The sequence below is a fragment of the Triticum urartu genome, chromosome 3 (assembly GCF_003073215.2).
Source record: "Triticum urartu cultivar G1812 chromosome 3, Tu2.1, whole genome shotgun sequence".
Classification (NCBI taxonomy): domain Eukaryota; kingdom Viridiplantae; phylum Streptophyta; class Magnoliopsida; order Poales; family Poaceae; genus Triticum; species Triticum urartu.
Window position 1 is genome coordinate 34,982,622 of NC_053024.1, and position 21,115 is coordinate 35,003,736.

Genomic DNA, 21,115 nt, shown 5'->3' on the forward strand with positions numbered 1-21,115 from the left:
ATACCATTGTTGGATGCTGATCGGGATCTTGTCCCTAACAAGAACCCCGCACTGAGCAGAAAATGCATCTTTTGTCCGGATGGGTTCAATCGGTTGGTCTTCGCGCGCTATTGCTGTGATCTCAAACCTTTCATCCGAGCTCAACTTTTTCTTCGGGCATCGTCTCTTTACCGAAGTTGTGCTCGATCCGGAGGGCTAGAAAAAAGAAGAAAGACGAGAGTTAATTAATATGTGTACATACCAAAACAATGAATGCATCAATTAGCTAGTCAGCACAGGCTTAACTAATATATATACCTGGCCGGACTCGGTTCGGTCACCGGAGCCGTCATCACGGTCTCCTTCTTGCACCGTCATTGGGTCACCGGAGCCATCATCACAGTCTCCTTCTTGCACTAGCATTGGGTCAAAGGAGCCATCATAATCATAGCCTGCTTCTTCACCATGTCCTTCCAGACCATCGGTGTCGTTGAGAAACAACGAGCAGACGGCATTACTTCCTTGTGCGATTATGTCCCCCAACATCGCTTCTTGTGCTTCGTCTCGGGGGGTGTCCATAGTTTGTACAAATATTTACAACATGGCAATTATTATTCAAACATGACAGATGGATATATTAGTGGCAAACGTAGAACTAGCTGGCTAATCACAATAAGGAATCATATTAGTGGCCTCGACGCTGCTTCTCTAGGGTTTGGGGTGGCCTCGACAACGCTTCAAGGGTTTGGGGTGGCCTCGAGAACGCTTCAAGGAGGGGGTAATATCGACAACGACGAGATACATACACGGGAAAATAATGTTATCGGGGAGGGGGTATATCGACCCCCCCCACGTGTTGAAGTTATCGGGAGGGGTTTATATCGACAAGGACGACATACGTACATGGGAAAATAATATTATCGGGGAGGGGGTATATCGACCCCCCCCCCACGTGTTGAAGTTATCGGTAGAGGGTATATCGACCCCCCCCCACACATGTTGAAGTTATCGGGAGGGGTTTATATCGACAACAATGACATACGTACATGTGAAAATAATATTATCGGGGAGGGGGTATATCGACCCCCCCCCCCGTGTTGAAGTTATCCGGAGGGGCTATATCGACCCCCCTCGTGTTGAAGTTATCGGGAGAGGGTATATCGACCCCCCTCGTGTTGAAGTTATCGGGAGGGGGTATATCGACCCCCCCACATGTTGAAGTTATCGGCAGTTTATATCGACACGACGTACATACATGGAAAATAATATTATCGGGGAGGGGGTATATCGACCCCCCCTCGTGTTGAAGTTATCGGGAGGGGTATATTGACGACGACAGACCCAATAAAACATAAGAAAACGAAGAAGAAATAAAAAGAGGAGAAGAAGAAAGGAATAGAGGAGAAGATCGAAGAAAAAAAAGAGGAGAAGAAGAAAGGAATAGAGGAGAAGATCGAAGAAAAAAAAGAGGAGAAGAAGAAAAATAGAAATTTTTCTATTTTTTCCTCTTCTCCTCTATTCCTTTCTTCTTCTCCTCTTCCTTTTCTTCCTCTCCGATCCTCTTCTTCTCCTCTTCCTTTTCTTCCTCTCCTCTTCTTCTCCATTTTCCTCTTCTTATTTTCCTTTTTCCTCTCCTAAATATATAAAACTTTTCTAAAAATGAAACTAACCTAAAATGCACTAAATCAGAGAACATATATAGATAATCCTTTTCTAAATTTATAAATCTAAGTTTGCATATATGAACATATATACACAGAGAACATACAAACATATATACATTTTTATAAAAAGCAAAATACAAATCATATATACACAATACATATACTCACACACACACACACACACATATATATATATAATCTGATATAATCTGAAAAAAGCATATAATATATGAAAAAAAGGACAGGGAGGGGCGCGGCCGGACCAAGGTGAGGGCAGGGGCGCGGGTTCGGCGGCGAGGACGGCGACGGGGCAGGGGGCACGCGTTCGGCGGCGAGGACGGCGGGGCAGGGGCACGGCCGGCGAGGAAGGGGGCGGGGCAGGGCGACGGCGACGACGGGGGCGGGCCGGGCGCGTCGGGGCAGGGCGGCGAGCGGCGACGGCGTCGGGCGAGGGCACGGGCGACGGCGAGCGGGCGGCGACGGCGACCTCGGGCGGCTAGGGGAGGCGACGGCGACGTCGGGGCAGGGGCCGGCGTCGAGGAGCAGCGCAGCAGCCTGGCGGCGTTGGAGAGAAGAATGGCGGGTGGGGGAAATTTCCTAAGTGTTTGGTTATATAGAAAAGGCTTTGGTCCCGGTTCGTGGCATCAACTGGGACCAATGCCTCCCTTTAGTCCCGGTTGGTGCCACCAACCGGGACAAAGGCCTCTTTACAGCAGCCCAAAGGGCGGGAAGCGGCGGCCTTTGCCTTTAGTCCCGGTTGGTGGCACCAACCGGGACCAAAGGCCTTGTGCTGGAACTGGTGCGGTGCGGTTGGATGTTTAGTCCCACCTCGCTAGCCGAGAGGCTTCGACCGTGGTTTATAAGCACTGCTGCGCTGACCAATTCGAGCTCCTCTCAAATGCAGGCTTACGGGCCTAAAGTGACTTTATCTGCCTGTGGGCCTACTGGGCCTCCTGCGGGCCTGAATCCTGGCCCATGGGAGGGTTTCTAGTCGTATTCAGGCCGTGGGGGCCCAGTAGGTGGCACTTTTTTGTTTGCTTTGTTGCTTTATTTCTTTTATTTTGTTTCTACTTACAACAAAATACTTATTGTTGCTATTTTTATATTTTTTCCAGTTTCTTTGTTTTCTTTTCTGCATTATTTATTTTCTTTTGTTTTTTTCTTTATTTTTTAATTCTTTTTGCTTTTAGTTTTAGAAAAATTATAAACTTTTTGTTAGTGCCATTAGTTTTCAAATTTGAATAGTTAAAATTTGAATTCTTTGAAATTTGTGTGAATCACAAGTTTGTCATTAACTTTACTATAAAAATAGTTTTTTTTTCATTTTTTTGTTTTGTTTTTTGCATTATTTATTTTCTTTTGTTTTTTGCTTTATTTTTTAATTCTTTTTGCTTTTAGGTCAGCAAAATTATAAACTTTCTGTTAGTGCCATTACTTTTATAAAAATTATAAACTTTCTGTTAGTGCCATTAGTTTTATAAAAATTATAAACTTTCTGTTAGTGCCATTAGTTTTCAAATTAGAATAGTTAAAATTTGAATTCTTTGAAATTTGTGTGAATCACAAGTTTGTGATTAACTTTACTAAAAAATGAACATAGATGGTATTACGAGGGCCGAACCATAAGACATTAAAGCATTTCAAATGAACTCTGAAAAAGTTGAAAGTTGGCATGGTATCATAATTTCACCCACATAGCATGTGCATGTACAAAACGGACAATAGTATCATACTCGTCTGTTACAAGGTTGGCTTGGTATCATCATAATAGTTGCGGGAGAAAGTCTTCACTTTTTCTTCGCTTGTGTCATTTGCTTATTGCGCCGTAACCATGGATAATCTTCATCGTTTATCAGGATGATTGGGTCAGCCTTGACTTTGAAGGGAGGAATTTCATGAAACTTTTCATAATCTTCAGACATATCTGTCTTGCCCTCCACTCCCACGATGTCCCTTTTTCCTGAAAGAACTATGTGGCGCTTTGGCTCATCGTATGATGTATTCGCTTCCTTATCTTTTCTTTTTCTCGGTCTGGTAGACATGTCCTTCACATAGATAACCTGTGCCACATCATTGGCTAGGACAAATGGTTCGTCAATGTACCCAAGATTTTTCAAATCCACTATTGTCATTCTGTACTGTGGGTCTACATGTACCCCCCCTCCTGACAGATTGACCCATTTGCACTTAAACAAAGGGACCTTAAAATCATGTCCGTAGTCAAGTTCCCATATGTCCACTATGTAACCATAATATATGTCGACCTTTCCCCTCTCAGTTGTTGCATCAAAGCGGACACTACTGTTTTGGTTGGTGCTCTTTTGATCTTGGTCAATCGTGTAAAATATATTCCCATTTATCTTGTATCCTTTCTAAATCAATACAGTCAAAGATGGTCCCCTGGACAACAAGTACAGCTCATCACAAACAGTGTTGTCACCTCTGAGACGTGTTTCCAACCAACTGCTGAAGGTCGTGATGTGTTCACATGTAATCCAGTCGTCGCACTGCTCCGGGTGTTTGGCGCGCAGATTGTTCTTGTGTTCATCGACATATGGGGTCACCAAGGTAGAGTTCTGTAGAACTGTGTAGTGTGCTTGAGACCAAGAATATCCGTCCCTGCATATTATTGAGTCCCTTCCAATTGTGCCTTTTCCAGTCAGTCTCCCCTCATACCGCGATTTAGAGAGACCTATCTTCTTAAGGCCAGGAATGAAGTCAACACAAAACCCGATGACATCCTCTGTTTGATGGCCCATGGAGATGCTTCCTTCTGGCCTAGCGCGGTTACGGACATATTTATTTAGGACTCCCATGAACCTCTTAAAGGGGAACATATTGTGTAGAAATACGGGCACCAGAATGACAATCTCGTCGACTAGATGAACTAGGACGTGCATCATGATATTGAAGAAGGATGGTGGGAACACCAGCTCGAAACTGACAAGACATTGCGCCACATCACCCCTTAGCCTTGGTACGATTTCTGGATCGATCACCTTCTGAGAGATTGCATTGAGAAATGCACATAGCTTCACAATGGCTAATCGGACATTTTCCGGTAGAAGCCCCCTCAATGCAACCGGAAGCAGTTGCGTCATAATCACGTGGCAGTCATGAGACTTTAGGTTCTGGAACTTTTTCTCTGGCATATTTATTATTCCCTTTATATTCGACGAGAAGCCATTCGGGACCTTCATACTGAGAAGGCATTCAAAGAAGATTTCTTTCTCTTCTTTCGTAAGAGCGTAGCTGGCAGGACCTTCATACTGCTTCGGAGGCATGCCGTCTTTTTCGTGCAAACGTTGCAGGTCCTCCCGTGCCTCAGGTGTATCTTTTGTCTTTCCATACATGCCCAAGAAGCCTAGCAGGTTCACGCAAAGGTTCTTCGTCACGTGCATCACGTCGATTGAAGAGCGGACCTCTAAGTCTTTCTAGTAGGGTAGGTCCCAAAATATAGATTTCTTCTTCCACATGGGTGCGTGTCCCTCAGCGTCATTCGGAACAGCTAGTCCGCCGGGACCCTTTCCAAAGATTACGTGTAAATCATTGACCATAGCAAGTACGTGATCACCGGTACGCATGGCGGGCTTCTTCCGGTGATCTGCCTCGCCTTTGAAATGCTTGCCTTTCTTTCTACATTGATGGTTGGCCATAAGAAATCGACGATGGCCCAGGTACACATTCTTCCTGCATTTGTCCATGTATATACTTTCAGTGTCATCTAAATAGTGCGTGCATGCGTGTTATCCCTTGTTTGTCTGTCCTGAAACGTTACTGAGAGCAGGCCAATCGTTGATGGTCACGAACAGCAACGCCTTTAGGTTAAATTCCTCCTGTTTGTGCTCATCCCACGTACGTACACCGTTTCCATTCCACAGCTGTAAAAGTTCTTCAACTAATGGCCTTAGGTACACATTAATGTCGTTGCCGGGTTGCTTAGGGCCTTGGATGAGAACTGGCATCATAATGAACATCCGCTTCATGCACATCCAAGGAGGAAGGTTATACATACATAGAGTCACGGGCCAGGTGTTGTGATTGCTGCTCTGCTCCCCGAAAGGATTAATGACATCCATGCTTAAAGCAAACCATACGTTCCTTGGGTCACTTGCAAACTCAACCCAGTACTTTCTCTGGATTTTCTCCACTGCGACCCGTCAGCGGGTGCTCTCAACTTCCCGTCTTTCTTACAGTCCTCACTATGCCATCGCATCAAGTTGGCATGCTCTCCGTTTCTGAACAGACGTTTCAACCGTGGTATTATAGGAGCATACCACATCACCTTCGCAGGAACCCTCTTCCTGGGGGCTCGCCGTCAACATCACCAGGGTCATCTTGTCTGATCTTATACCGCAATGCACCGCATACCGGGCATGCGTTCAGATCCTTGTACGCACCGCGGTAGAGGATGCAGTCATTAGGGCATGCATGTATCTTCTGCACCTCCAATCATGGAGGGCATACGACCTTCTTTGCTGCGTATGTACTGTCGGGCAATTCGTTATCCTTTGGAAGCTTTTTCTTTAATATTTTTAGTAGCTTCTCAAATCCTTGGTCAGGCACATCATTCTCTGCCTTCCACTTCAGCAATTCCAGTACGGTACCGAGCTTTGTGTTGCCATCTTCGCAATTGGGGTACAACCCTTTTTTGTGATCCTCTAACATGCGATCGAACTTCAGCTTCTCCTTTTGACTTTCGCATTGCGTCCTTGCATCGACAATGACCCGGCGGAGATCATCATCATCGGGAACATCGTCTGGTTCCTCTTGATCTTCAGCAGCTTCACCCGTTGCAGCATCATTGGGCACATCGTCTGGTTCCTCTTGATCTTCACCAGCTCCCCCCGTTGTAGCATCACCGTATTCAGGGGGCTCATAGTTGTCATCGTACTATTCTTCTTCGCCGTCTTCCATCATAACACCTATTTCTCCATGCCTCGTCCAAACATTATAGTGTGGCATGAAACCCTTGTAAAGCATGTGGGTGTGAAGGATTTTCCGGTTAGAGTAAGATATCGTATTCCCACATTTAGTGCATGGACAACACATAAAACCATTCTGCTTGTTTGCCTCAGCTGCTTCGAGAAACTCATGCACGCCCTTAATGTACCCGGAGGTGTGTCTGTCACCGTACATCCATTGCCGGTTCATCTGCGTGCATTATATATAATTAAGTGTGTCAAAAACCATTACAGAACATCATGAATAGATAATTAAGTGACCAAATTAATAGAAGTTCATCATCACATTAAAACCAAAGTACATACATAGTTCTCATCTAACAACATATAGCTCTCCAGAGAATCTAATTAATTAAACCATACATTGAAACTATGTAAAACATTTCAATGCGAAAACAAATGCGATCATAATCGCAACCAAGGTAACAATTGATCCAACGGCATAATGATACCAAGCCTCGGTATGAATGGCATATTTTCTAATCTTTCTAATCTTCAAGCGCATTGCATCCATCTTGATCTTATGATCATCGACGACATCCGCAACATGCAACTCCAATATCATCTTCTCCTCCTCAATTTTTTTATTTTTTCCTTCAAGAAATTGTTTTCTTCTTCAACTAAATTTAACCTCTCGACAATAGGGTCCGTTGGAATTTCCGGTTCACATACCTCCTAGATTAATAAAATCTATGTCACGGTCGGAATAATTTTCATAAACAATAAATGAACCAATAGTTATAAAGATAATATATACCACATCCGAAACATAGACAGGACGAGGGCCGACGGGGCTGGATACCAAAACCATCGCACTATATAATAACAAGAAATAAAATAGTAAGAAATTAGACAAGTATCTATCTAAAGAAAGATTTTTTTTCTTTCAGAAAGAAGATGAGAACAAGAGGCTCCCCACGGTGGTGCCGGCGACGAGATCGGCGCGGGCGATCAACACCGGTGAAGACAGGAATGGGACGTGACGGGTCGCTAAACCTAGAAAATCTAGAGGAAAATGGAGCTTTGAGGTCGAGCTTCGAGAGGAGAAAGCTTAACTAGTGTGGCTCGGGCATTTCATCGAACACCTCATGTGCATAGGAGGTGAGCTAGAGCACCACAAAGCCCCCCCCCTCCCTCGCCGGCCAGAGAAAAACAGAGCACTTGAGTGCTCTGCTCACGGGCGAGGGGTATATATAGGCACCTCATTGGTCCCGGTTCGTGGCATGAACCAGGACTAAAGGGGAGCCTGTGGTCCCGGTTCAAGCCACCAACCGGGACCAATGGTGGTGGGCCAGGAGCCAGGCCCATTGGTCCCGGTTCGTCCCACCAACCGGGACCAAAAGGTCCAGACGAACCGGGACCAACGACCCACGTGGCCTGGCCATCCTCCTGGGCTCACGAATCAGGTCCAATGCCCCCATGGGTCCCGGTTCTAGACTGAACCGGGACTAATGGGCTGACCCGGCCTAAAACTTTGCCCCCTTTTCTACTAGTGACAGTTCATGCATCAACAAACTCAACTTCCAATTAACCCACCAACCCACCATAGTGATTAGTGAACCATTAGGATTACAATAATCAAACACTTAAAAGCAACAGAAAATGAGGTGAAACAACCTCGGGTGGCAGATACATAGTGCAAACAAGACAACGCACATGCCAAAGACAATAGAAGCAACTGCCAAGACAGACCGAAGAAATGAGCTTGATCTATCATGGTCTTCGTCCACCAAAGCAGCCATCACTACTAGGCAATTGACACAACAATAGAAGGCCACAACCTTCTCGTCCTAGATAAAAAGTACGCCGCACCATCGGCAGGCAAAGTGGTTTACCAAAGAACCCAAATGCACGCATGGCAGCGAGGAGTACTAGGGGAGGGACACAACGAGTAGACCACATTAGCTCCACAAGAGACCTGCTATCTCCATGGCATGACCAGGAAGGAGAAGCACACTCCAGGAAAGGAAAACAAACCAAATCAACACAGTGAGAATGGTCGACGCCACCAAATTGTCAACACTGAAGAACAAAGCCAACACGACATCCACCAACACATTCCAACACGGCAGACACCCCCCCCCCCTAGATCATCCCCTGATAGAGGTGCAGCCGGTTGATCAACCTTGCTGCGTATGTCTCAACAACAATGACAACAAGTATCTTTTTTGGACAATTAACCCCCTTTTATTCATTCATTTACAATGTTATATCATTCACAATCAAAGTAGAAATGAAGAGCATGGACATCATCCATCTAGGTACTAGGTGTAGAGAACCTAACATGTTTACCTAACTTTTTTGCTACAAAGTCCCCCCCCCCCCCCCCGGCAAAGCTCATATATAACATGAGAGGAAGTCGATAAATGATACTTCCTCCGATACAAAATAAGTGTCGCAGTTTTGAACTAAGGTTAGTTCAACTTTAGTTCAAGACTAGCTACGACACTTACTTTGGATCCGAGGGAGTAACAATCATCGAAGAGAGATGCCGCAATTACCAAAAAAGATCCTCCCTCTTGTATAGTATTGATCACATCATGGTTGTCTGAGTTAATCACAAGTTTGTTGCATCCCATAGTTCTTGCTAGGTTCATGATGTATCTCATTTACATGGCCTTCGCAGTAAAAGATAGACGAAAACCTCAGTTTTATTCTCAACTGCTATGAACTTTCCATTGCAGTCCCTCAACCCCACCCTCCCAAGTCTCCATGTGGGGATACAGGGTCAAAAGCAACATATATTTGGCTCGACATAATGTTGAGGTGGCAACCTTCATCCACTATGCTAACATAGCTTCAGGGGAGCTAGCAATCAAACAGTTAGTTGTTAAAGCTATATCATACGAGGACACTTGAACAACAGACTGAAAAGGCTCCTCATGTGTTAACTTATGTCTTCCACCACATGTACCTAGTAGTGATTGCAACAGACTCTCGGAATTTACCATGGCCCATCACAATTACTTCATCATTGGCATGTTCAGAAGATGTGCTAGAAGATCAATCAAATAGGACCATGTGATGATGCCATCCATTCCCATCAATGGCCAAACTTCTCCCGTCTTTGCACATTCAAGAAATAGGCGTTTTACATTTTCTGCATCAAGGCTAGAGTCAGGGCATTGCAGACTTTGATGTGTCTGTCCGCAAGTGTAGCCTGGCAAGGCATTGTTCACTGTAAAGTTCTTCAAATGGAAATTTTGAGTTTTGCTGGACATTACAAGTTTCAAACATATTTCCAAGAATAGTTAACTGCAGCCATCCCAACTCCGTTCTCCCTCGTCGCCTTATGGCTTGGTGATTCCAGTCTGCATGATAAGCCGAACGGACTAAGAAGGAATCCATAATGGTAAAACTCTAGGCAATAATATTTTCCATTTATTCATGCATCGTAAACGGAATAACCAATAGCCTTTGCACATCAACTGGCAACGTTTGTGCTAATAACTATTCATCACAATTACAATCAAATGAATTAGGTTGCACACTCCAGATAGCAATTGACCGTCTCTTCCAGTCACTACCATTCAGTTGGATGATTGCGATATCCATGCATCTATCTACATATTTAGGTTCTAACAATTGTGGGATGTAAAGAATTCGAAGCGGGTATACATCGGAAACCTCATGCCGTGCTTAGAGTAATCGAGGTGGTTCTGAAACAGTCTCCAAATGCTATGATCATTAGCGATAAAGGTTTTGAGGCGGGGGAACCGCTTTAGTGCATGTACCAAAACAGTCTTCAATGCACTATTATGTACTAGTGAGGCCGGGCGCGGACGTCACTGCCGCAAAGCCACACTTGTGACGCTGCAAACCGAAACGTGTGATGTTGCAAGGCGAGGACATCGCTGCCGCAAGGCTATAATTGTGACTACAAGGTTGGATCCGTGTGCTGCATTGTGATTGTGCGAGCACCGAGACCACCATCGGCGAGTGTGGAAAGAAGGATAAGTGGGAACACAGATGGGATGTCATGTGTTGAAATAAAGAACGTGAACCTATCAAGGTCTTGAGTCATGGTTCTTGGGTTGGGCCGTGTGCTTTTTTTGTTGTTGCAACGCACAGGCTCTCTTTTGCTAGTTTTTGTTGTTGTTGTTGTTGTTGAGTAAATGCTCTTTTGCTAGTAAAAACAAAATAAATATAGACTGGGCCTGCGTGGACTCTCCTCGTCAAGCCTCAGAGTCTTCTTGGGCTCTATTACGGCTATCTCGTCTCAGCTGTGGCTCGGAAAAAAAAACTTAAGAAAGCCCTAAACCCCATCTAAAATTTCCCCTCTCCTCCCGTCCCTGACTGCGCCACCGCCACCAGGCCACGACCGCCGCCCCCCTCTCCCTGCCACGCTCGCTATACCCTCCACCAGACCGCCGCCGCGCCGCTCCCACCTCTCCACCGGCCTCCGCGCCCCTGACTCCCCTCTGCCGTCTTTGTGTCTTGCTGAAACATCGCTGTCAAGATGAGCGACGAGGTGATATGGCACTGCCTCCGCCACAACCACTGCAGCTTCATGGCCAAGTACGTCAGCGACACCCTCCTCTGGCACTTCGTTCCTCCCCGTCATCTTCGGCCTTCTCTGTGATGATGAAAACCTGGCTGGTTTCCGCAGGATCGAGACGGGGCTATTCTGCAGGAACCCCTACAACGCCACGGGCATATGCAACCGGAGCTCCTGCCCGTTCGCCAACAGCCGCTACGCCACCATCCGGGACCACGACGGTGATTGCTTACTACACTACACAGCACCCTCCTCTCCTTTTAACCACCGATTTTGATCCAATTGAACGGCCGTACAACCAAGCATCACACTCTTCCATATGGCAGCCAATTGCAATTTGTACGTGTCAGCGTCAATTAATATCAATGTTTTAAATAGCGGGCTATGGAAAATAGCGGCCAGCCTCCAAATCAGCTATAGCGGGCTAAAGCGGGCTATAACGGGCTATTTGTGAAGGCGACAATTTAGCGGCACCTTGCTGAAAAGGCTATAGCGGGCTATAGCGGAACTATAGCCGGCTATTTAAAACTATGATTAATATGTATCGGTGGGAGTATTATATTTTTGTCTCGGTCTGCAAACCTCAGGCAGACAGAAGCAGTACAATCTGTAGTGTCTAGGAACAATTTACAGAACACTTGGAATTAAAAAGCTGCTCCCCCAGCAAGCGATATTTTTTTATAACAAATAGTGTTAAGAAACATGCATCTTTGAGCACCACCAGATGAAAAATGAATGTGCTCGTTAGGTGGCCCCGTATCACAATAGATACTTGTGTAGTTGATATATTTCTGTTTCCCCTTAAAAAAAAGGACAGCCCGGTGATATTTCTGTTTTCCCCTTCCACCACAAATTTCCAGTAAGCTCTCTCCACTGCCTTTGCTTTGCACAGTGACATGGTAAATTCTGTTATAGGAGAACAAGTAAGTAAGTGTTCTCCGAGTCACATAAATTGATGGAATAAGTAAGGTGTAAGATTGAAGCATGTGCTATATGAATACCAAAAAATGCTGTACAACAGTAGAACTAGAATTCAGCAAAGCTTGAGTTCTATGGGCCATTAAAGAGTCATCATCATTACATGATTCAGAAAACAAGTTTTGAAATAATAATTTTGTGCCTTGGACGTTACAAACTCGATTGAAGCAGTTATCTCTTCCATGCATCCAGATGGCAACGGGGACGAAACCCATCGGGTTTTGCCTTCCGAAACCCATCCCCACGAGAAAATCGCAAACCCGTCCCCGTCCCCATCACCGTGTGCGGGGTTAGTTTTCCGCCCGTCCCCTAAACCCATCGGGGTTCGGGGAACCCACGGGGAACCCACGAGAAAATAAAAATATTTAAACAAACATAATGGCGACAAAGAATAACATTTGAATAGCAAAACAAGCACATTTTAGCAGCATAACTAGAGCAAATTTCAACAAAAAAAATAGTAGATGGTTCAACAGCTATATAGAGTGTATTTTAGCAGATTTAAACAACATACATAGTATATTTCGGAGGCAGCAAACATAAGATAATTAGTAGCAACAATGATATCATTTCAGCAGCAACATAGTATATTTCAACAGCAAAACAACTGCAAATTTCAGCTGGATGCATTGGTGCCATAATAATAGAAAATCTTACCATGCCATTTCTATGGATGTTGGTGTAGTTCAACACATGGACAAGTGGCACGTATTGACCATAATGTGGAGGAGTTTCATAATTCTTGCACACAAAGATGATCTTTCTCCTCATAAGTTAATTCAGAGTCATCAGTGTAGTAGGTTCTGTCTACTATTTTCTAAGCATTTTTTGAAGAATTTAAATAAGCTGTCAAGGAAATATATAAGCTATCAACTAGTTCCCTATAAACAATATAAATTACATAAAAATAGCTTGAGAAAATCACATAGAGGTAGAAGTGGGAGCGTATCAACAAGGACCCAAATGTCGATATTAGCTTTGTCGATATTATCTTCATCGACATTATCTTCGTCAATGTCATCTTCAGGATCACCAAGATCGAAGGTGACATGCATACCCTCGTGAAAACCATATGCCTTGCACAGTGCTTCCCAATTTGAGCAACCAATGTAGGAGTAGTTCACCGCATTGTATAGATTTGCGGCAAAAGTATAACCATGATGGGTCCTGAGGTGAACTCTCTTTGTCTCCATGTTCTCATGATCTTCAAAATTTAGCTTCTCCAAGACATAGCCGTCTTGCATGACATGGAATGCACTAGTCGAATTGTAAAAGACAGAAATTACACGTTGAAAAAGTAGAAGTCATGCTTAATTACAAAAAAAGACTTGTCGTCGTTGCGTACTGTTTCAAGAAAGAAGGTCTCTCGAGCTTAATACTAAAGCGCCTACCGTCTCAAAGGTGAGGCGTGCAGCATAGACCCCAGTCGTTGCCACAGTAATCACACTCCAGGATCCTATCGTCATCGTCAGACATTTTCTATGGTCATAGTTCAAAGATTAAACTTCTAAAATTTAATATATGTAGTACAAGAACTAAATTAGATCATTATTATTCATCACGGGTTGACTATCGGCCTGTCGAGTCTTTTCTTGAAAACTCTCAGCTCACGTGGTGTATATATTCGACCATCGGTAATGGTCACTCCTCCCTTCGTCCCCGAGTGCATTACACCAAAATGTCTAGCACACGGGAATGAAGGAGAATTGACCCCCATGACAACAGTCAGGATTCTTCCTCTTTGACATTTTGCGATTGTTGGTGATGGTAGCTCCTCCTATCATTCCAAAGTGAGTTACACCAAAATGTCTAGCACCTTGGCATGAAGAAGAAGCTACCCCCACGACAACGGTCGATATTCCTCTTCCTTTCTCATATATGGTGGACATTCCCTCACTAGTTTTGTGACTGTCATGTATGGAGCTCCAACAGACTTAAAGTCAACCCGTAATGTCGTTTAATTATATTTCTAGAGAATCCGGGCCACTCGATATTTCCACACATTGTAGCACAAGTCATGCCAAAATTCACAGAAAAATATAGCATGACCTTTGCTAAAATAGGACATATCGAATGCCTAAAATTTTCCAGAACGGAAATGAATCAACATTCCAGCAAAACATAGGTCACTCGGAGGTGTTCCCTGCAAAATGCATATATGCATCCATTTCGTCGAAATTTTTCAAAAGCATTAATGAAACAGAAGTATTGAAGCAGAATATTAAAGCAGGAGTACTTGGTCGCACATGGGATGGACTTTAAGAAAATTAGTCCAGTGGAGGAGGCAATCGATGAACTCATGTGACAAGTTAGTGGCTTCCTTACTCATATACTACTACTACATCTATGAAAACATCTACATCATCATCGACTTCAACGACATGGGGATTTGGCTGCTCTCACCTCAAGGTCGGAGGGGGTCGGTGACGGGGACGACAACGGGGATGATGCAGGGGCTACTTAATTTCTGCAAAAACAAAATATAAACAAAAAACATTATTATCCTAATTTTAGGACTTAGTGGAACCCTATAAGCTATCAACTAAACATTATTATGCTGATTCAAAAGACCTACATTTACTAAAAATTTGTAAAACTAGTTTTTTTACTAAAAAATTGTATTACTAACCCTAACAGCTATCCATCCATCCATCTATATATCCAAAGCATTACTAAAAAACCTAGTTTTATCCATCTATCTATCAAAGCATTACAAAAAAAACCTAATTTCATTCACCCATTTATCTATAAGCTTTCTACTAGTAGTGGGTTCATATATATGAACACCTAGGGTTACATATATATACATACTATTGTACTAAAAAACTATTTAGTGCTCTAATGATGAAGTGGGCTCATATATATGAACACCTAGGGTTCATATATATGAGCAAAATTAGTAAAAAAATCTGAACGTATTGCATTTGCTAATTCATCCACCACATTCATAGAGGAGAAGGAGGTACTCACGGTAGGCAGCCTGGGCCGACAAAGGGGATGGAGGTGGCAGGCACGGGGGAGGGTGGCCACGCATTGGGGAGGGCCGGCGCCGGGGGAGGGAAGCCGCGCATGGGTAGGGCGGCCACGGGGGAGGGCGGCCGGAGTAGTGCGGGGGCGGGCCGACAAGGGTGGGAGAGAGAGTGGAGATGGAGAGTGAGGAGGGAGACTAAGAGGTCAGGCGGGGGAGGACGATGATAACATGGGCTTAGTAGTAGCGCGGGTCGCGGCCCAACGGTACTGCTAATGTCATTAGCTGTAGCGCCAGTCCAAGACCCGCGCTACTCCTAAGAGGGGACGTGCAGCTAGGCCTGGGCTGGCCATAACAGCAAGCACGCGCTACTGCTAAGTGCGGACGGTCACAACCCTAGCATGTGCCACTGCTAAGTATCAGTCGCACGTCTTTCTAACAAGCACTATTGATAAGCCTCTATGTATAAGGTTTTTCCTAGTAGTGCATGGAGCCGTAGAGGAGATAGACTTGGTCAGACGGCTGGAGAAGCTGCGTTCGGTGTGATGTGACCAGTGTAGCGGCGACCCGGCACACAGGAGGACCGAGGAAAGATGAAAACTTTAGGGTTAGGGCGACAACGCTGTAGAAGTTAGGCCGGGCCAGAAATTTCAAAGTTGGGCCAGAAAAATTGATCGAAAGGGATATATGATGGGCCCAAGCGAGATGGCCGGAATTCGGCTCAAAATTGTTGTTTCGGCCGAAAATCTAATCTATGACCAGCGCTACTGTGATTCTGTGACCGCCTCACTTCTCCACCCTCCGTCAGATAATTGCCACCAGCTATTGACTCCCATTTCTTGTGTAGTCGATATATTTCTGTTTCCCCTTAAAAAAAGGACAGCCCGGTGATATTTCTGTTTTCTCCTTCCACCACAAATTTCTAGTAAGCTCTCTCCACTGCCTTTGCTTTGCACAGTGACATGGTAAATTCTGTTATAGGAGAACAAGTAAGTAAGTGTTCTCCGAGTCACATAAATTGATGGAATAAGTAAGGTGTAAGATTGAAGCATGTGCTATATGAATACCAAAAAATGCTGTACAACAGTAGAACTAGAATTCAGCAAAGCTTGAGTTCTATGGGCCATTAAAGAGTCATCATCATTACATGATTCAGAAAACAAGTTTTGAAATAATAATTTTGTGCCTTGGACGTTACAAACTTGATTGAAGCAGTTATCTCTTCCATGCATGATCAGCTGGCTGTGTGATGTCAAAGCAGTGCTGTTTTGCGAGCAGTAGTCGTTGTGATCCGCAGAGGCTAGAATGAGTGACTTTAATATTGGATGCTTCAGCTTGCCACTGATTATAATATCGTGGTCCGCGTGCTTTACTCATTGTGCTCTTTGTTCTTTTTCGTCCCGAACTATGCTTATCATCGTAAACTTTTGTTGATGCTGTCCTTCTTTCTACTTTGACCGGTCATGCAGGTATTTTCTACTTATACATGAAAACTGCGGAAAGAGCCCATCTGCCAAACAAATTATGGGAGAGAGTCAAACTACCCAGGAATTATGAGCAAGCAATGGAAGTCATCAAAAAACATCTCGTATGCATATCTAGCTAGCTGCTGTGCTTTGTCACTTCATCTCAACGTGAGTCTAGTTAGCCTTATGCCATCCCTTTTTATCATTATGTAGGAACATTGGCCGGAGCTACTTGTGCACAAGATCAAACAACGCCTGACAAAAATGACTCAGTATCGCATAAGGATGAGGAGACTTCAACTTAAAGTGAGGTAAGCACTACTGGTTTTAGTAGGCACAACATATTGTTTCTTGACAGTTATCTGCTCCTGAATTCTGGGTGTAATCTGATTGTATAAGTTGATGGTACTGTTCCATTTGTTTTTCTTATATGGTAGAATGTAAAAACGAAAATACATTTGAGATCATAATAGAGGAAATAAATTAGGATCACCAGAAATGATCGTATGGCAAGGCTGATTGGTTATGCTAAAGTTGTTACAAGCATGGTTTTTCATTTCAGTTTCAGAAAAGAATCAGCACCAACCGAAAGTACCGAAATTCAGTGAATTTCAGTTTGCATTTCGGCCAATGGGCCGGAATATTCACTTGAATTAAATTAAATATTTGATTGAAAAAAGGTAAAATATTTGAATTCCTGTGTACCACTAAAATGGCTGAAATATTTTGGCCAAAAGCTAAATATTTCAGTGTCTACTGAAATTCAGTGAATTTCATCGAAGTCTCACTGAAAGTGAAAACCATGGTAACAAGTTCAGGCCACAAACTTACCAGTCGATCCTCTTTGTTAAGGTTTACCCTTGTATTATTTCCAATGGTTTATTCTGTCAACAGCCTATAAAATAGTACTCCCTCCAATCCATGATAATTGATGCTGTGGTCTAGTACAAAGTTGTACTAACTTTGTACTAAATCAGCGTCAGTTAATTTGAATCGGAGGGAGTAGGTTTTTGTGGATTGACCGGCCTTTTTTACTGCTTTCCTCTCCATTCTTTGTAACGTACAAGACACTGAACAGGTGACCTCTTGCTGACCAAGCTGTAGCTTGTTGATTCATTAGTGCTGTGGGTATCGCTATTATTGGAATTGCTATTGTGCGCATGAGTGCACCCACTTTGGCAAGCGTCAGTTGCGAGCAGATGTTGGTTTAACCTCAGTTAGAGGACACCTTTCCAGCTCTGGCAACTAGCCTGCGCCTGTGCATCACTTTAGTGCTTCATCATGTGGATCTGGCCTAATCCAACGTTATCTTGTCAAATCCTTTGGTCTAGAACCTAGCTGGACCAAATCTAGGCTGTAGACGTGCGGGATGGTACGTGCTGTTGGGTGGCTCAGCTGGACTGCATTGGCCATGAGCACCGACCAGAAGCAGAAGAGTCGTCCAGGTTCCATTTATCCATAGTTTCGTGCAAATGCTCTAAGTCTCTTAACTATCCAGTGTTTTTGCCTGGCGACTATTTTATTCGTTACACGCTTAGGGGTTGCCCATGTGAAGAATAGTGTCCTACTAAAGTCAGAACATGCACTAAGAGGACCGAAAAGAAAGAGAAATGCCCATATGGTCTGTGTAGCGAATGGGACCACAACACTGTTTGCCTTGCAGCTTATTTGTTCTGCTGTTCCAATTTCTTAGGTCTAGAAGTCATATTTGGTGATGAGTGCCGCACAGCACCTCCAGTCCATGCTTTTCCCCCTCAAGCTGCTTCCTCAACCAATCAGGCGCTTTGGGCTGCATAGCTCAGGAATACTAAAGCCAAAACGTCTTCAAATCATATGTTTTCCATATTCAAATTACTAATGGTATTATGGCGACTACAAACCCTTTTTTGACAGTGCGAAAAAAACCTATATTCAAAACGACTAGTGATGACTTGAGACTTATGATATGACATTCGTGCAATTAACTTGTAACCGGGTTCAGTTACATGCTGATTCATATCGTTGATGTACTCCCTCTGTACACTAATAGAAAACCTTTTAGATCAGTAAGTAGTGATCTAAAAGGTCTTCTATTAGTTTACAGAGGTAGTACATACTTATACTGTTAACTTCTGACACATAAAAAAGTTGCTAAACATACTTTCCTGCTCTGCTAGAGAGAAGATAATGACCGTCCCCAGGAGGAAGACTCAGCGCGATCTCCAAAGATTAGAGAAAGCTGAAAAGGCTGCTCAACTAGAGAAGGTTATTTTTTCGGATAATCACCATCACTTATGTGTTATACATTGCAATGTTCTAACATCTTCCTGCTATCGGTCAGAGTATTGAAAGAGAACTAATAGAGCGTCTGAGGAAAGGTGTTTATGGTGGTGAAATTCATAATGTCCCCCTCAAGCAGTTTGATACTATCCTTGACATGGAAAAGGATGAACTGGCTCCTGAGATAGAAGAGGAAGAAGTAAGCGCAGACCGATTATGATAGTTAAGCTAACTTTGTTATGTTGTCACTGCTCACAAGCTTTCCCATATAAACAGGAAGGTGAGATAGAGTATGTTGAAGGTGCTGATATCGAGATGGATGAAATGGAAGACATGGAAGACTTTGAAGGCTTCGGTGGAGAAGATGGTAAACACTTCCCTTGTTTCTACTGGGCATGTTGTAGAATGCTCTGACTTGTGAGGAGCCGAAGATACTTCTTGTTGTTCTCTGTTCACTAGATAATGTTCTGACTTGGACAAAATGGTTATTCGGCATAGTAGTGCCAACTACAAATCTAATCTCCAAAAAAAAATGATTGCAGATGATGGAGATGAAGATGATGGCCTGGATGAGCCATTAACAAAGATGCCCAAGAGATCGGGCTTCGATATAAGGTCAAAGATTGGTCGCAAGTCTACGAAAGTAATCACCGAGGTAAATCACTTGTTTCAGTATTAATATTCTTGATGTCAGGATACACTGTGTTGCCGAAAATCATATATAAAATCAAACACATCCAATTGTTTTGTCACATATCTGGTATCCAACAAGTAAAAGTGTGTAATCAGTATTGTGCTTTTCTCTTTATTTACATTGCTGTAAGCTAATATCTGCATCCGGGGCATCATATTAGCTTTTTTTTTCAAAAACAATTCATTTTTCCGTGGGTTAACTCTGAATGAGCAGCACAATTCCTGCTGGAGTATAATTTATTTCTCGCCTTTTCCGCCACAGGTGGAACAAGACGAAAACAGGAATATCAGGCTAAGGATGCAAATGTGATTCACCCAAGCACGGCGCCTTCAGTAACATATGTGGTGTTGATGATCGTGTAATTTAGAAAAAAAATTCTTTTATCTTCTCACGATAATCTGTTGAGTTTGTATGATGGTTTATTTTGCTGAGAACATGGAAACTGGCATGAATTGTACTAACTGAACAGTATTCAGTCTCTCTCTGACCCGAACCAGGTTTTTGCAAAGTTACAGCGGATGTACGCTGTTAACGTCAAGTTGTGTGATTAATTCACAAGAGTAAAATCCATTAGAGAGGTTACTCTATTTAAATAACTTCTTTTTGCTCTAGTCACTGGACTTCAATGTACCCGCGGTACGATCACAGAACAAAGGTTTTTTTATTTGTTGGTGCACAAAACTTTCAGCAGTGATATATATATATATTTTTGTTAGAGCTCCTTGGATGTTATTTTTGAACGAATTTTTCCTGAACCTCAAACATTCGATATTGTTTAATGTGGCAAAATTTCAGATTTTGGACTTTGTTTGATATCATTTTTTTGGGCAAACTTGGGTGTAGTACACCCAAGAGTAGCCAGTACTTTGATTCCCTATGGTTACAACTACGAGTAAACCCTTTTGTATGATCCATTCAGAGCTTGGTTTATTTCCACACTCCATCCTCATGTAGAGAGCAGGCATACACTGTTTGAAACCTTCAACTCTATGATTTCGGATGGCAGCTCATGATGGTTATTGTGTGGGAACCAACTTTGCATAGCTAAGCTTGCAATTTTCGTGCATGGAAAACAAGTGGTGTACGAAGAACTACCGACGTTTCAATAAACACATCGATCCTTTGTCTGTCGAAAACACCAGTTCCAGAAGACAGGTTCAGTAATTCATGATTATGACTTGATAACAGACCAGCCATCAGGAGGCTTCGTCCACTTCTCAGGTGGTCATGTACAAGAGGCAGGCCATGGGGCCGCACTGGTATGTCTCCTCTGAGGTCCTTGGAGAACCACCATTTTTCCTTTAGAGATGTCACCATGGGAATGCTGCTCAATGCACTGGAGGCTATTGATGTAGCTACATAAGAATCTGGGTGATGCTTCAATGGTTGGAGCTGGTTTGTGATGAACAATCTCGTTACGTACATGCCAGTTGCGCCAAAAGGTCATGAGAACCGGTAGTCGCTGCTCTTCTGGGCATTCATTCAGGAGTAGCAATGCCCATTCAGTACCGGAGTTGACAAATGTCGTCGAGGCGTGGTATGCTGATGGTTGCCGCAATTTCTTCTCACAACATACGGGCTAGCGGGCACCTGCACATTGCATGGAATGTATCCTCGGATTCCATGCCACATAAAACACATAAGT

At 43.6% G+C, this 21,115-nt stretch overlaps 1 protein-coding gene across 1 annotated transcript; it reads left to right on the forward strand.

Moving 5' to 3' along the window:
- Positions 1-11,066: 11,066 nt before the first annotated feature.
- Positions 11,067-19,779, forward strand: LOC125547815 (protein MAK16 homolog). The gene is made up of 9 exons (XM_048711579.1): positions 11,067-11,125; positions 11,217-11,326; positions 16,521-16,639; positions 16,731-16,828; positions 18,674-18,761; positions 18,838-18,975; positions 19,053-19,143; positions 19,319-19,431; positions 19,732-19,779. The coding sequence occupies exons 1-9, from the start codon at positions 11,067-11,069 to the stop codon at positions 19,777-19,779; spliced, it is 864 nt and encodes a 287-aa protein (XP_048567536.1).
- Positions 19,780-21,115: the final 1,336 nt, after the last annotated feature.